This window comes from Lagopus muta, chromosome 24 (assembly GCF_023343835.1).
Source record: "Lagopus muta isolate bLagMut1 chromosome 24, bLagMut1 primary, whole genome shotgun sequence".
In the NCBI taxonomy this organism is placed as follows: Eukaryota; Metazoa; Chordata; class Aves; order Galliformes; family Phasianidae; genus Lagopus; species Lagopus muta.
Window position 1 is genome coordinate 3,745,647 of NC_064456.1, and position 14,245 is coordinate 3,759,891.

The 14,245-nt window shown below is 48.7% G+C and overlaps 1 protein-coding gene across 3 annotated transcripts; it reads right to left on the minus strand.

Annotated features, from left to right (window-relative positions):
- Window positions 1-141: 141 nt before the first annotated feature.
- PTPN22 (protein tyrosine phosphatase non-receptor type 22) lies at window positions 142-13,922 on the minus strand. Of its 3 annotated transcripts, XM_048925745.1 has the most exons (22): window positions 13,747-13,922; window positions 10,167-10,275; window positions 9,962-10,038; window positions 9,231-9,326; window positions 8,836-8,874; window positions 8,438-8,509; window positions 8,288-8,347; window positions 7,717-7,859; window positions 7,457-7,523; window positions 7,088-7,165; window positions 6,456-6,548; window positions 5,348-5,427; window positions 4,294-5,024; window positions 3,778-3,861; window positions 3,520-3,650; window positions 3,409-3,436; window positions 2,939-3,019; window positions 2,571-2,677; window positions 2,065-2,095; window positions 1,245-1,322; window positions 951-1,015; window positions 142-830 (listed from the first exon to the last, which is right to left on the minus strand). In XM_048925745.1, exons 1-21 carry the CDS (start codon window positions 13,831-13,833, stop codon window positions 951-953), a joined length of 2,337 nt encoding a protein of 778 aa, XP_048781702.1. In that variant the 5' UTR covers window positions 13,834-13,922; the 3' UTR covers window positions 142-830. The 3 variants fall into 3 exon arrangements, with proteins under 3 accessions (XP_048781702.1, XP_048781703.1, XP_048781704.1); XM_048925746.1 differs by having other exon boundaries at window positions 142-1,015; window positions 3,520-3,647; XM_048925747.1 differs by lacking the exon at window positions 8,836-8,874 and having other exon boundaries at window positions 142-1,015.
- Between the last annotated feature and the right edge of the window lie 323 nt (window positions 13,923-14,245).

Here is a 14,245-nt window from a genome sequence, read left to right on the forward strand (position 1 = left end):
GCGCATGCGTGGGCGCCGGCACGACGGTAGTAGGCGGTGGCGGGGCGGCCGTGCGTCATGTGATGGGGTCACGTGCCCGCCACTGCGTTAGTGGGTGTAGCGGGCGGCGCGCGGAGGGCGGGAAGGCGGCGGTTCCTCAGAGGCGCTCTTGCGGTGTTGTGTGCGCGGGTGAATTCCCGGCCCATAAATAAACTTTATTTATTTACACAGCATTTGTCACACATCATAAAATACTTCCTAGATTAAATAAGCCATCCCCGAATTTGGATCTGGCTGAGTTTCCCGCGTCGTAAAAATATTAAATACAAATGGGTGTCAGTTGTGGGCACTGGGATCGCTGTGTGGGTTTTCGTATAGTGAGGGCTGCAGGTTTCGCAGTCCTGCAGTATCTTTGTTAACCGAAAAACAGGAAAAATAATCTGATTCAGATGAGAAAAAAGAACGTTAAATGTGAGGGGAAAAATACAGTTTGAGATACTAATTCCCTTTCAGTTCAAGTGATGGAAACACAGAAGGAAACAGTGACACGGCGTCTGCAGGTCTCAGCTCCTTGTGGTGGTTCGGTCCCTCCTTGGACCTCTGTACCATTCAGCAGCACTCACTGGAATCACTCACAGTTCAGTGTTTTGTTTTAGAAAGCTCAAATCTACTGTTCTGAAGTAAACACCCCAAAACGCAACAAAAATTGATGACTCGATAGGATGAAATATCCGTTCCTGGGTTTGATGTCCACCCCGTTGTGATTTAACTGAAAGCGCTCAGCTGCCGGTAGTTACGTGTGCTCCTGTACTTCAGATCTTCAGCTGAAGAACGTGCGAGTAGTGCCTCATCTGCAGATATCATGCGACACGTTTTGTGTGTTCATGTTGATGGAAACCTTCCTGAAGTGAGCACTCGTGGCATATCAGAAGGTATTCACACCTCTATGACACCAAATCTATGAGGTTTACCTAAATGTTCCATGCTGGTGGTGGGTTTCTTGATCCTTTCGGTTTTGAAAATCGACTCGCAAAGCCTAGGAAAAAATAAAATAAAATGCAACAAATGTAGCATCTTACAGATACGGACTGTGTAATTTCCTAAAGCAACGGGGTTTTTCAAAACACTTGTAATTTAAATTCTCCCAGAATTTAAAACGTCGTTTACTTGAAGCAACAGCCTGCATTCAGCTGGTACAAAAACTACAAATACAGTCTGACACTGTAGTTAGCAACAAATCCTCCCGCTACGACATGAATACATACCAAAATTAAAGAAAGAGCTCAGATGATTTGAAGGTGCAGATTCTGATGGTTTTGTCAGTGAAGATGCAGTACAGACGCCTGGAAGCACAAAATTGTACTGACACAGTTAGTGACCATCATAACCCCCTGAAGAACTGGGTTTTCACAGCCCTACAGGAGAGCACACTGCCACACATACAGCTGCAGTCCATATAAAGTACTTTCTGCGTTACTGCTGCTCAAATGCTGCACATTTTTTAAGACATTATTCTGTAGAGTTATAGAATCGCAAAGGACCTCAAGGATCATCAGCTCCAACCCCACTCCCACAAGCAGAGCTGCCAACCTCCACATTGCTCAGAGCCCCATCCAACCTGGCCTTGAACACCTCCAGGGATGGACAGGGCATCACAGCCTCTCTGGGCAGCTGTTCCAGCACCTCACCACTCTCACAGCAAAGAACTTCCCCCTGACATCCAACTGAAATCTTCCCTCCCTCAACTTCAAACCATTCCCCCTTGTCCTGCTGTTATCTTCCCTTGTAAAGGGTTGAGTTATTTGCTCATAGTAGGGAGTGAATGTGCTACTGCAGTGCTGTCTGTTGGAAAAACGTTTGCTCAGCAGTGCTTTGAACAGTTTTTAGCAGCCCTGTTTTCAAGATAAACTTTAAGTTTAGATCAAAGGGAACTTCATGAGAAAATCCTCATTTATGCTCCAGATAGGTGAGGCAGAATCCAGAATGGGGCTCAGGTCAATCGCATTCCCCACAGTTCCGCTCTCTGCCACGTTGAGAGCATGTGATGGAATGATAAAATCATTGAGGTTATTCTGAATGACTTACTTTTTCTCACGTTTTTGAATATTTTCAAGCTCTGCAAAAAGAAAAAAAAAAAGCTTTGTTAAAAAAAAAAAAAAAAAAGTAGCAAGTTTACTGTTTTCCTCAAATGCTTTTCTGCTCAATCATAACATCCCAAAGTACAATTTCTTATGAGGATCATTAACTGGAGCCATGGTGATGAACAGAATCCATCCTACATGGGAATTGAGACTCCACTCAAGCAGTTTTTTCCAGAAGAACTGGTGCTTATGAATGCTGAGACAGAGCCATTCACAGCCATGAATGTGTGGCTCTGTTCCTTTTGGACACAGGTTGTGTCTACAATTCTACAGCACAGCATTATTATTAGACTTGTTTCCTTGCTTTAAACTGAGGAGTGCTCTCAAAGCTTGCTGTTTTTAGGTTAGGAGTCGGAAAGCAACAGTAGCTCTTGCTAGAAAAGCCTCTTCTCACCATGTCCTTCACCTGTAGCTTTTGTGCAGGTGCTTCTGGTTTGTTTGTTTGCTTACCTTGCTTCTCCTGAAACATTTCACAGGCTCTTTTGATGATGTTTCAGAAGCTCCATTACTCAAGTCCCAAGAACTAGCTGTAGAACTTCTTCCAGGAAGCTGCAGACCTGGGAACATACAGCAGAACACTTTCTGTGGTCATTCATGAATCCTCTCTGTTCTTTTCTCAGTGCTTTGTTGCTGCTTTTTGATTTCTCTAACGCAGCAGCTGCAGGAATTCCCAACAGGGAATTGCTTCCTTTGTATCTGCTTACCTCTCCTATAGTTCAGTCTGTTGGTAATATTTGGAACAAATGGGCCACTGTTATTACAGGGTGAGATGCAAGTATGAATCTCAGTAAATGCTGGGAAAATAAATCATCACTTACTTTCTCCATCAGCGAGAACGAACGACTCCGGGGTTCTTTCAGGAAGTGGGGGAGGAGAGCTGGAGCGATCCCGGTTTGTTTCTGAGAAAGCAAAGGCAGGAGGGTTGTGTACCTGCTTTGAAAATGCATGTATCTGCTCACTGCGACTGCAGAACTCTATCCTGTGTATCTCCATTGTGTCAAAGGAAACACAAAACATGCAGTAAGAGGACGTGACAACCCTTAGCCTGAGGAGGCTGCAAGGGATGTCATCATGAAATACAGCCAGTGATGCAGGGGCTGATGAGGAAATTCAAAACTACGAGTTCATCTGGCTGCAGAACTGTGTAGATCTATTTTATTGCAGAAAATTTCTGTTGGACAGAGCATTGTTCCTAGTGACATTTACTAAATCTGGCATAATTTAAAGCAGGTTCTATTAAAAATAGACCTTGTACCCAATGCTTGTTACCCCAGCATAAAACTTGTACCTGAGTGTGGGTTCCGAAGCTTTAAACTCTGGAAATGAAAAACAAGGATAGCATATAAGGAAATTGACACAGTGACAGTGCTGGAGAAGAGATAAAATGGCACTTATTTACCTTACTTGGTCTCAGTCTCATTGAGTCATTAAACGTCACTGAGGGAGACACACTACTCTGCTCCAAGGAGGTTCCAGTATTTTCGTGTATAGGTGGAAACTGAAAGTCTGAGGTGGCCAGGGGAAGTTCTGCTGGAGACAAAACAAGGTGACATTTCTCATCCCAGGCAGACGGAGCAAAGGCACTGCTTTGATCCCCCAGAAGCTGAGAAGTGCCCTCAGAGCAGATGTCAGTCCCTGCACTGCTAAATGCACTTACCTGATTCACTGGCCACAATAAAGGACTCAGGAGTTCGCTCTGGCAGGGGTGGAGGATCGTCATCATCTGTCTGGGGCAGGATGTCTAATGGAGGAAATGTGGGCTGGTTACTGCATGGCACCACAGAACTGCAGACCTGTGCAGAGGCTGCTCCACCCAGCTGACCACCAGAGATTATCATAAACCTCTCTGAGCTGTGCCTAGAATCCAAATAGTACTCAGCTCCTCTCACCTGCTGCTGGATGTGTGCCCCAGGTGCCCTCCCAGCAGCTCTGACAAAGAGCTCTATGGCACAGGGTGTTACTGCATGCCCCCTCACTCACAGTCCCTCAGTGCGCAGCACCACTGCTGCTTGATTGCACTGCAGCTCCTATAAGTTCCCCAGCGCCTCTGGTATCTGAATAGTGAGAAGACTTGTGCACCAAATCCTGAAGTAAGGTGGGATGAAACCTCGTGAGGCCCTCCCCAGGCACTGCCAGATGCTGAAGGACTGCTCTCATCACCCACAGCACTTACTCAGAGAGGATGTCCTCCCAGTGCTTGGCTGGGCAGCGTGGTGGGATGCAGGCCAGAGCAGTGGGGCGGTGGGCACTGTGCAAGGAGGGCCCAGTGCATCCTGCCCAACAGGTGGCTCTGGGGATGGCAGCTCTTCTGGGGAGAGTGAAGAGAAGTAGGGGTCTTCTGCTGAACAACAGTAAGGGTAAGGACACTGCCTGCAGTTCCTGTGGCCAGGGGGACCGTCTGCTATTTGGCTTGAGTGGTTCATCTCAGCAGGAGAAAAGGAAAGTACATCCTGCTCCTTCACCTGGAAGCCTGAACAACAGGCATTTGGTGACTGAGAATTCGAAGTGGGTTTTGCATTCCCTCCATCACAAGGCCAGACTTCTCTTTGCTGTGCCAGCACAAAAGGTATCAATGTGGTCCGTGCCAGAGGTACTTTGCCATGGGCCCCTTTCCTGCCTGTTCCCTGCAGCTCCAGGTCCAGCAGCAGCTGCTCAGAGGACCTGCTGCTGAACTGCAAACTGCGGTGCTTCTGCAGGGCTTCTCCTGCACCCCACATCTTGACAGCAGCTGCGTGTCTGGTGCCGCTAACATTCAGAGTGCCGACAGAGACCGCTGGTCTGATGGAAGGGCCTGTGTCCCCAGAGCTGCCCCGTGCTGCTGTGGCAGACAGGGATGTCAGTGGCGCTTCATTTTGTACCAGTGGAGGAAGGTGTTGGTGCTCATCGTGGTCCTCTCGTCCCGAGCTGCAACAAAGCATGGCAGCATGATGTCAGAGGTGTCGAGCACTCAGGAATCTGTTAGCCTATTAACAAGGCCCCGGAGCATTGCTTGTAAGGGCAGATCTGTCCTCTGGGAGCACAGAGCCCGCCTGGTTCAGCGTGGAGTGACAGGAAAGCCCTGTTTGGCCACCATTAAATGATGAACACAGGAGGACCTTTTTGCAATCTTAGTGGTGTATTCCAATCTTGATGATTCTATGATTCCACAAAATACACACGAAAAGTGCATCTTCCTGAAATAATAGGGGTAATAGAAAATACGAGGGACACTTGGGTGGTGACCTTACCAGGTTAGCAAACTACTCAGAGAATAAATATCTTCCACAGGGCTCAGCAGTGGCTTGGGTTCAGGATGCCTTGTTAGAACCTGATGAAAGAAAGCAAGAGAATGAAGAAAAAGGATACAAAGAGCACAAAAATGCAATTTCAGGAGACAGAATTTCTGCCAACTACTTTTAATGATTAAATGGAGTTTGGGAATGACAAACACCAGAATGAAAACACCAATTTGGCACTGAATATTGAGGGCAGATCATCCTGAACAGCTCTTCCTGACCACACCTTTCTGAGATGAGAGTGCCAAGGGCCAGACAATGATCCAGCTGTGTCAAACACCTGCAGAATTGCCTGAGCTCTGCTTAAGACCCTCAGTGCCATTCAGCCATGCTGTGCAGGTGCTGATTTCATCTGTGATGCTTTGGCGTGTGACTGTCACCCGTGCTCCCTGAGGAGCTTTCAGAAGGCACTGAGCTTCAGGCAGGTGGGAGCTTTGGCCAACATCTCCAAAGCCACATCCAGACTTGCACCATTCTCTGCATTTTGTGTCAATCTAGCCCTGCATCTCCTTTGCTTACTGACCATCACTACACACGCAGAAGGTGCTTTCTAGCAATTCTCCCACTCAGCTCTGGTGAATACTATGGGAAAACTGAGATGTGAATCCCATCATGAGATCCTGATCCACATGCTTTAGACAGCACCTTTGGCAATATAAGCTTACTTAAGAGTGGCAATTCTTAACTTCTTCATTCCTACAAGACTGCAAACAGCTACAGCGTCAAGGTAATGCTTATGCTGCATTACCAGACAGAGAATTAGGAGAAGCTGTTGGTGTTTGGGCTGTTCCTGTTTACAGAACTCCATACCAGGAGCATGTTCTCTCAGAGGTGCATGAGATTTGAAATACTTCACAAGATGAAATGGCAGGTAAGGAACCAGGGGCCGCATAAGTGCTTCCATAGGTTGGAGGCTTCTGTTACAATGTAATTATGAACGAATAGGGCAAAATGTGGCTTATTTACCTTATACATTCTGCAGTAGGAATCAAGATTAAACCTGGTGTGCCTCAGGCTGCAAGAGGCTGAGCATTTGTCTTGGTGACATTTGTCCTTTTACCTGTAGAGAAGCAGAATCTTCCTGGGCATCCAGTGCTTCAATCTGCCTTTTGAAGAGCTCAATGACGGCATTGTAAACCAGCTTGTACTGCTCCTGCATTCAACAAATGAAAGAGATGTGAAAGCCAGCACCTGCAGTACGTGTCACCAGTGGTCACCTATCACCACAATCAAACATCAGCCCCTGTGAGAAGCTGCCACTTTGTGGTCTGGTGGCAGGACGAGTTCTCAGAAGAAGTAGAAGCTGCAGTTTCCACAGGGTTGAGACCAAAGCATTTGTTGTTTTTTTTTGTCAGCTGCGCCCAGCGCTGTTCTGCACCGAGCTTCCTCTTCAATCGGCCTCACTTGAGAAGAGTTTCCACTTTGTTTCCCGGATGGTCACTTGTTTCATAGCATAAGCATTCAAAAAACGTCTCTGCAAGCACCAAACTGTCCCAGCTGTCTACAGAGAAGTGGTCAGAAATTCATTTCTGCAAAATCATTCTTCCGCTCAGAAAATGGACCTTACAGAACAACTGCACACCCCCTCCCAGCCCCACAGCCTTTCTGTGCTTCCTTGCTGTGAGTCCTCCTGGGTGGTACTGAGGTTTCAGTTCTGTGTGTATACTAGTGGACAGAATTTCCTGGGCATACCTTGGTCTGCACTATCGAAGGCCTTTGTGTGCGCATCTCCTGGATCAGACTGAATATACTGAAGTTCACTGGAACAATCTTGCAAGAAAGAGAAATTATTAAGACTTGAAAATGAGAGTAGGTCTGATACTGAAGTGTGGAGAGACAAATAGTAGTAAACTTGTATTGAAGATTGAAGGCCAGTGCCAAGCCAAGCCCTGCAAGCTGAAGTCCAAGCCAAGAGCAGCAGTAGCAGGAAGGTCTCCAACCTGCCTGCACAGCTGCACCGCAGTGCTGCTGTTTGCACCAGGCTGCAGAGGGAAGAGAGTGCAGCAACAACAATGGGCAGCACAAGAGTGGTGAGTACACATGGGGGGGGATGACACCTACCCCATCCTTCAGCAGCTTCCATGTGTAGTCAATGGCACAAACAGCTCCTGTTCTCCCACAGCCAGCACTGCAACGAGAGTCACAGAAGGGTTGCTTGCAGAGATCAGAGTTGGGCAGGCTATATTCTCCAACAAAGGTATTAAGAAAAGCTGGCAGCCTTGCATCCCACGCCACAGACAGCACAGCCCACAGACTGCAGCACCCATCCCTGTGGGGAAGCCAGGGAGGCACGGGGCACATCCTGCCCTGCGCACACTCACCTGCAGTGGATGCAGATGGGGATGCTGTCATCTGGCTGGTAGCAGCGAACCTCGCCAATGAGCTCCAGAATGGGGTCAATGGAAGAGGGAATGTCGTGGTCAGGCCAGTTCTGGTAGTGGAATTGGTGGATGGTGCGCGCTGCCTGCGGGGGGAGAGAACAGCTGGCAGGACACCGAGTGGCCATCAGCACAGTGAGGTGAGCTGGTGTACTGAGCCACCTCTAATTCTGTGCTCTATTGACGAGCAGAGGCTGCAAGCTGCAAGTGCAATTTGTAGCTGCTCTTGCTCCAAGGGACACCTTGCCACCTTATGGGGTTCTCCGTACTGCCTTTTAGCCTGGCTTACCCATGATCTAATTTGTTACAACTGTCAGTTTCAGACATCAAAGTTTGAGTTAATTGTTTTTTTAGTCTCATAATTCCTCCAGTCTCATAATTCCTTCAGCTACTGCTGAATCTAAACCCCCACGCCCAGGAGCACAGAACTTTCTGCAAAGTGCAATGCATTTTAATATTATTTCTATAATTAAGCCACCCAAGATACTTTTCCTGCCTTGACTTTCCTACTTACTTCATTCAGGGTCACTTTTAAAGTCCTGATCACGTATTCATTTTTCTTTTCTTCAGCTTCCTGCAGAACAATAATTAGAGTCACATTTTCTGCAGATGGCAGCAGTTTGCAGTGCACGTGCTGTGTGTGGTGTGAAGGTGCTTTACTCACACAGGTGACGGAAAAGGGGCCGCACTGCAGGGAGGGGTCGCCCACCTCTGCCCAGTACCGCTCACATTTTTTCTGTTGCAAGAAGCAAATGTCTGGTTATTCATTGCTGCCCACACGAAGCACCTCCCATCTCTTTGCCCAGCAGGTGCAGCAGGCTGTGCTGTTGCTGCTGCTGCTGACCAACCTCTGCCCGCCCCATCGCTGGAATCCTCAGGCAGGAGCTAGGCTTGTTTCCCTGCCAGCAAGGCTGGTTACGTTACTGGAGATGGTTTGAGGATTTGCCACAGGAGACTCAAGGAACCATTTGTATCAAATGGAAACTTGCTGTCCCCAGTGAGATTTAATAAAAACCTTGTTCTGGCCCTGCTGCAACACAACCAACTCAGTATGTTACTCACCTTTCCCATTTCAAACTCCATGCAGGCCATGACCACGATCTGCAGAAAGAAGGTTTGTTAGAAGAGTTTTTTTTATCCAGGCAGAGAAATCAGTCCTGTTGTCTGGGGCTGCTCATTAGCCGCAAAGGAGGTATGTGGACTGCCACCCCCAGTGTCAGACAAAGCAAACTCAGGACACCACCCACAGCTCCAGACCTTCCCAGCACAGAGCTGGATGCAGCAGGAGGGCAGCAGGAGCAGCAACATCCCAGCTCACAGGAAGGACACGGGTCACACAGAGCACCTGAGTGCTGCCCTGGTGCTACCACCATCTCTTCAGTCACAAAGGAATTCTAGTTGCTTTTAAAGACAACTTTTAATACAATAAAACAAACAAACATGAATCCGCATCTTACCAGGACTTCATACTCCCAAATCATCCTCCAAAAGTCAGTGACAGTGGTGGGGAGAGGACCCTGGGTTGCAATGTATGCTCTCGGCCCATAGACTCCCTGTTTAAATCGGACATGGAGATACATTTGCACAGCTCACCAACAGAAATAAAAATCATCTCTTTCCGAATCCTACTTCTACCCTATGAGGTCAAAAAGGGGGGCTTCTATACATTACATTTTAGGCGCCTAAATTAAATGAAGCAATCAGAAGCCAAGCTGTGAAGATGTCCCACAGGCAGAGTCAGAGCCAGGAGGCTGGGCTGGAAGCAACATCTGTCCTAGCACCCAGAGCTGCCAGAGGAGCCTGCAGTGACTTTCCTGCTGCTCACTGCAGAGCTGAGCAGAGCTGCTCAGCTTCCGGCCATCAGCACCCTGGTTTCGGGCAGGCCAGCCTGGCCACAGGCAGTTTTGTGCCGTCCCCCAGCCTGGCAGGAAGCGGGGGCTGCAAGCCGCAAGCTTCTAACCCAGTAGGTGTGTGGTGCTGGGCCTGGTGCCTCTGTGCTGCTCCTGAAGGGCTCACCGTGCAGAACCTCTACATCTTTTGGCCTCATTGCACAGCATGGCAGCTACCAACCGCATCGTCTGCTTGTAGCCACAGCTACAGGACCTGCTCCTCATGGTGTGGGGTGGCCGGGAGCTCCAGCAGCCTGCAAACACGTTTAAACTGTAGAGCACTGTGAAAGAAGCAATACCTTGATAAAGTTGGCATTGATGTAATGAGAATCTGTATCTGATGTGATTAGGGATAGCTCCACTCTGCTGTGGTCATCTGCAGGCACAAAAGCAGGAGAAGTAGCAGCAATGTTAATGTATGTCTCCTGTGGCACTGAGCCCCTCTGGCTCTCGCACAGCATAGAAGGGAAGCCTGAACAGTAACACTTGCAATCTCCAACCTACAGGGCAAGATGTCTTTGTATCTGTTCTTCTTGATGTTCTCTGGGCACTCAGCTGTCGCTGTAGGGTAGATCTTATCCGACCTATATTTTGTTGACTGCCTTTTCAGCTTCTGCGGTAAAAGAATGGAAGAAGTTACAGCAAATGTGCAAATGTACAGCACTACTAGATAGCACGTGTGAAGGTCTCTGGGGGTCAGGCTCACCACCACAAAGCAAAATTTACACCATTAGTTCTTTTCGGAGAGGCTTTTCTCAAAGTACTCAGACCAAGAATAGAAGCAGAAGCCACCTAAGAGACCCAGAGTGGAAAATGTGTATGAGGCCATGGGAGGTGGGGGCATGTGGGCTTCTGAAGGGAGGGGATGCATTCATACAGCACGTAAAGCATCACCCTCACAAGTGAGTGTAGTATAGAAAGCATCGATAGGAGTAACAGTATGAAAGTACCTCCAACAAACGACATCAGAAAAGACAGATGAAGTAATCGACTCTTCTCACTTTGGTAAAAATGTTCTTATTTGCAGTTGCAAACAGCAATGCACAGGCAATTAAAGAGGCACAAGAAATCAGAGTGAAGCAGTTGTATACAGTGATGAGAGAGAAAGGAGGAGGATTCCTAGGAGAGGCTCTGAGAGATGTGAATCTCTGATCTCTTTCACTGCCAGTACAAAGCTTATGCACTCCTGGAGAGTTCGAGCGTATTTTCGCTTATTAAGTGTAGAATTTAATTTCCTTGATATCAGCCTGTAAATTACACACACCGTTCATTGCCACTGGCTTTGAAAGCACCATTCTTGCTGTATTCTTTCTTGCCATCAAGGGATAGCTGCGATTTAAAAGAAAAGACCATTTCTGTAGCTGGTATCTCTGCAGTCTGACACTCTGAAGGCCCTTCCAAGCACGTAGAGCAATGCCTTCAGAGAACTTCTCTCCAACGTCATCACTGGGTCCACAGAAGCAGATTTACAAAAGAAAATCCTCAGCACTCTGTGCCTTGGTGAAAGAATGATGCAAAAGGGCTGAAGAGAAGCAGGAAAGGACCGCTGACACACCTGAGCTGTGAGGTGGTGGAGCATCTCGTGCCTTGCACACACTTCACAGTCACCCACGTGAGTTATAGCAGGAAGTGGAAACAATGGTTCAGCTTCACTGCTCACAGGAAAAACATACTGGTCCTGGGGTCACCGAGCCGAAATAGCTCTGTGATCAAATGGGTGGAGGAGATGGCTGTGCTGTGCTGCTGGTGTGTGCTGGAGCACTCGGAGGGTCCAGAGGAGTCACAAAGATGATCAGGGGGCTGCAGCACCTCCCCAAAAAGACAGGCTGAGGGAGCTGGGCTTGTTCAGCCTGGAGAAAAGAAGGCTGCGGGGTGACCTCATTGCAGCCTGCAGTACCTAAAGGGAGCCTACAAACAGGAGGGGAATCAACTCTTTGCAGGGGGAGATAACAGCAGGACAAGGGGAAATGGTTTGAAGTTGAGGGAGGAAAGATTGAGGCTGGATGTCAGGGGGAAGTTCTTTGCTATGAGAGTGGTGAGGTGCTGGAACAGCTGCCCAGAGAGGCTGTGATGCCCCGTCCATCCCTGGAGGTGTTCAAGGCCAGGTTGGATGGGGCCCTGGGCAGCCTGGGCTGGTGTGAAATGTGGAGGTTGGTGGCCCTGTGTGTGGCAGGGGGTTGGAGCTTCGTGATCCTTGAGGTCCCTTCCAACCCTGGCCATCTGTGATTCTGTGAGGCAACATGCTCCAATGGCAGCACATGGGCAGGAATGGCAGTAGGGACCCAAAGCTTCAGGCACTGATTTGGGGGTTCAATAAGTAACCTTCCCCAGCATCCCCAACCATCCTTCCAGCATAGCCCCCTCTTCCCAGTTTGGATACCAAGGAATACAGCCACTCAGCACTGGGCCGGTCCTCATGGTTCCAAATCGCTTTATTTCTGTCCCTGCGTGAACTGAGTTAGGACTGCTGGAAAATGACTGCATATGAGAAAGCAAGTGGGAGCAGTAGGACTGTACGCACAGAAAACAGAGACTCAAACAGAAAAGCTCTATCATTTCCAGCAATATGACCACAATATGCTCTTGTTCACACAGAGAGGGGAGGCAGCAGCACGGATCCAACATTTATCCCAAGTTTGGAGCACAGTTCATTCCAATTATCTGTGCTTGCAAAAGTGGCCAACAGCTCAGGGCATTCAGGGAAGATTTCTCCCCAGTCCCAGAGGAAAAGCAGCCCTGACCTCCCCTACATGCTACCATCAGAACAGAGGCTGCACTGGGCTGCTGGAACCACACACACCAGGCTCACCACCCCTGCTGCCTCGCAGCCCTGCCCCAGCCCAGCAAGGGGGAAAATCCAGCAGCCTGTGACAGTGCTTTGTTCCGTGGAACAACCGACTGTTACTGCAGGCTCAGATTAATCACTTCCCTCCAGCCCAGACAGCTGGAAGTAGAGCACTAAGCTTTTCCCAAGTGTTTGAAGTGAAGATTTCACTGGCGCATCAGAGCAGGGCTGGATCTCACGGGCTTGATGAGCAGCCCCCAGACTTGCTGCCTGGCACAGCCCTTGGGGGAGATGTAGGGGCCAGTGTTTGTCCTGGTATTTGTCTGAGACATCTCAGGCCTTACAGATGCGCTAGTTTAGCCCTTCCCTATGTCTTCTGAAGCTGAGCAGTGCTTGGAGCAGCCCAGACTCTCCCACCAACCCACCAGGAGCCATCACCAGCCATCAGCACAGGACTGTGCATTACCATCTGAGGCTCACCCCTCCCAGCCAAACAACCACAAGGCTGGCAGAGAGCTAGCAGACCTGGATACTGCACAGATTTTCACCAGCCAGATACTGCAGAACGTTGGGGAAGACAAGAGCCACCAGCAATTTCTGCTAGTTTTGCCTTTAAGAAATAAGAAATTTGCTTCCAGGAGGAGGCAGGAGCACTAGCAGATATTAAGGCACATGCATTCATTCCAGATGAATGCCTGAGCCTTCCATGTAACGCAGCACAGTGCTGGAGGCTGCAGAAGCAGTCAGCACAGCCCTCCTGCCTTGGCCAGGGTGCCATACATCCACGGCACAACCAACCTCAGGTTCACAAGCACCTATCTGAACGCTCATGCCCTGTTCTGCAGGCGGTGTGACTGAGGGGCTTCTAGTGAGACAAAAAAAGCAAAGAACTGTCTCACGTAGCAACTAGAGCTTCCCAACAGGAGCACACATCACAGATGCAGCCTATTGCAGCAGAGAAGAGCGGCACTATCACTCTCCTCAGCATGTCCCCACTGCAGCAACAGGGCAAACCGAAACTGTATCCAGACAAGAGAATTCGCTCAGCAGAAAACAGGAAGCACTTGGTAAATTATTTTAAAAAACAAACAGTTTCACTTTGAATGCAAACCATTAGATTACTCTTCTGTCTTTACATTCTTTTTACTCTAATTAACTCCCACGTCTCTTTTTGCTTTAAAATGCATTCAAAATCTTATTGTCACATGCGAAGCTTCATCTCCCATCTGTGGAGTGCTGACCGAGCAGATTTCTTTTAAATAAATTCAAACACAGATCTGTACCTTAAAGCAAACTTACCAAAAACTCATCTGCAAATGCTTCTTGGTTGAGCTTCTTGCTCTGGGCTCTTTCCAGGTTCTGCAGCAGGATTTCCCTTTGGTCCATGCTGGAAGAGATGGAGCGAGGCTGGCCTGCCGAGAGCAGGAGCGAACATGTCAAGTGCAAGTCACAGCGGAAAGCACCAGCGCACAGAGCACTCGCTGCAGGCTGTGGTTTACTGACTTCATCATCAGCCTTAAAGGAAATTAGTGCGTAACAGATACCGTGGCCAAACAACAAAACAAAACACAGCTCTGGGCCCTAGTGCCTCCATGTAGAACCACGCGTGCTCGTGGCTGCGCGACAAAGAGGCTCAGGAGCTGGGGGCCAGAGCTGGGTGCCCCACACCTGGGTGCTCCGACTGCTGAGAGCCTCCTGGAGCCTCATGAACACACAGCAGTATGGGATCTCTGTTGGGACGCTTGTCCAAGTCGTGGCATCCCAAGCCCACTTTCATGGCCACATTTATGAGAAACGC

Coding starts and splice junctions, on each gene's coding strand:
- PTPN22 (XM_048925745.1), bottom strand. CDS start 13,833: ATGGACCAAAGGGAAATCCTGCTGCAGAACCTGGAAAGAGCCCAGAGC. Junction 8,510..8,835: donor TGGAGTTTGAAATGGGAAAG/GTGAGTAACATA, acceptor TTCTTGCAACAG/AAAAAATGTGAGCGGTACTG. Junction 7,524..7,716: donor CCCATCTGCATCCACTGCAG/GTGAGTGTGCGC, acceptor CTCTCGTTGCAG/TGCTGGCTGTGGGAGAACAG.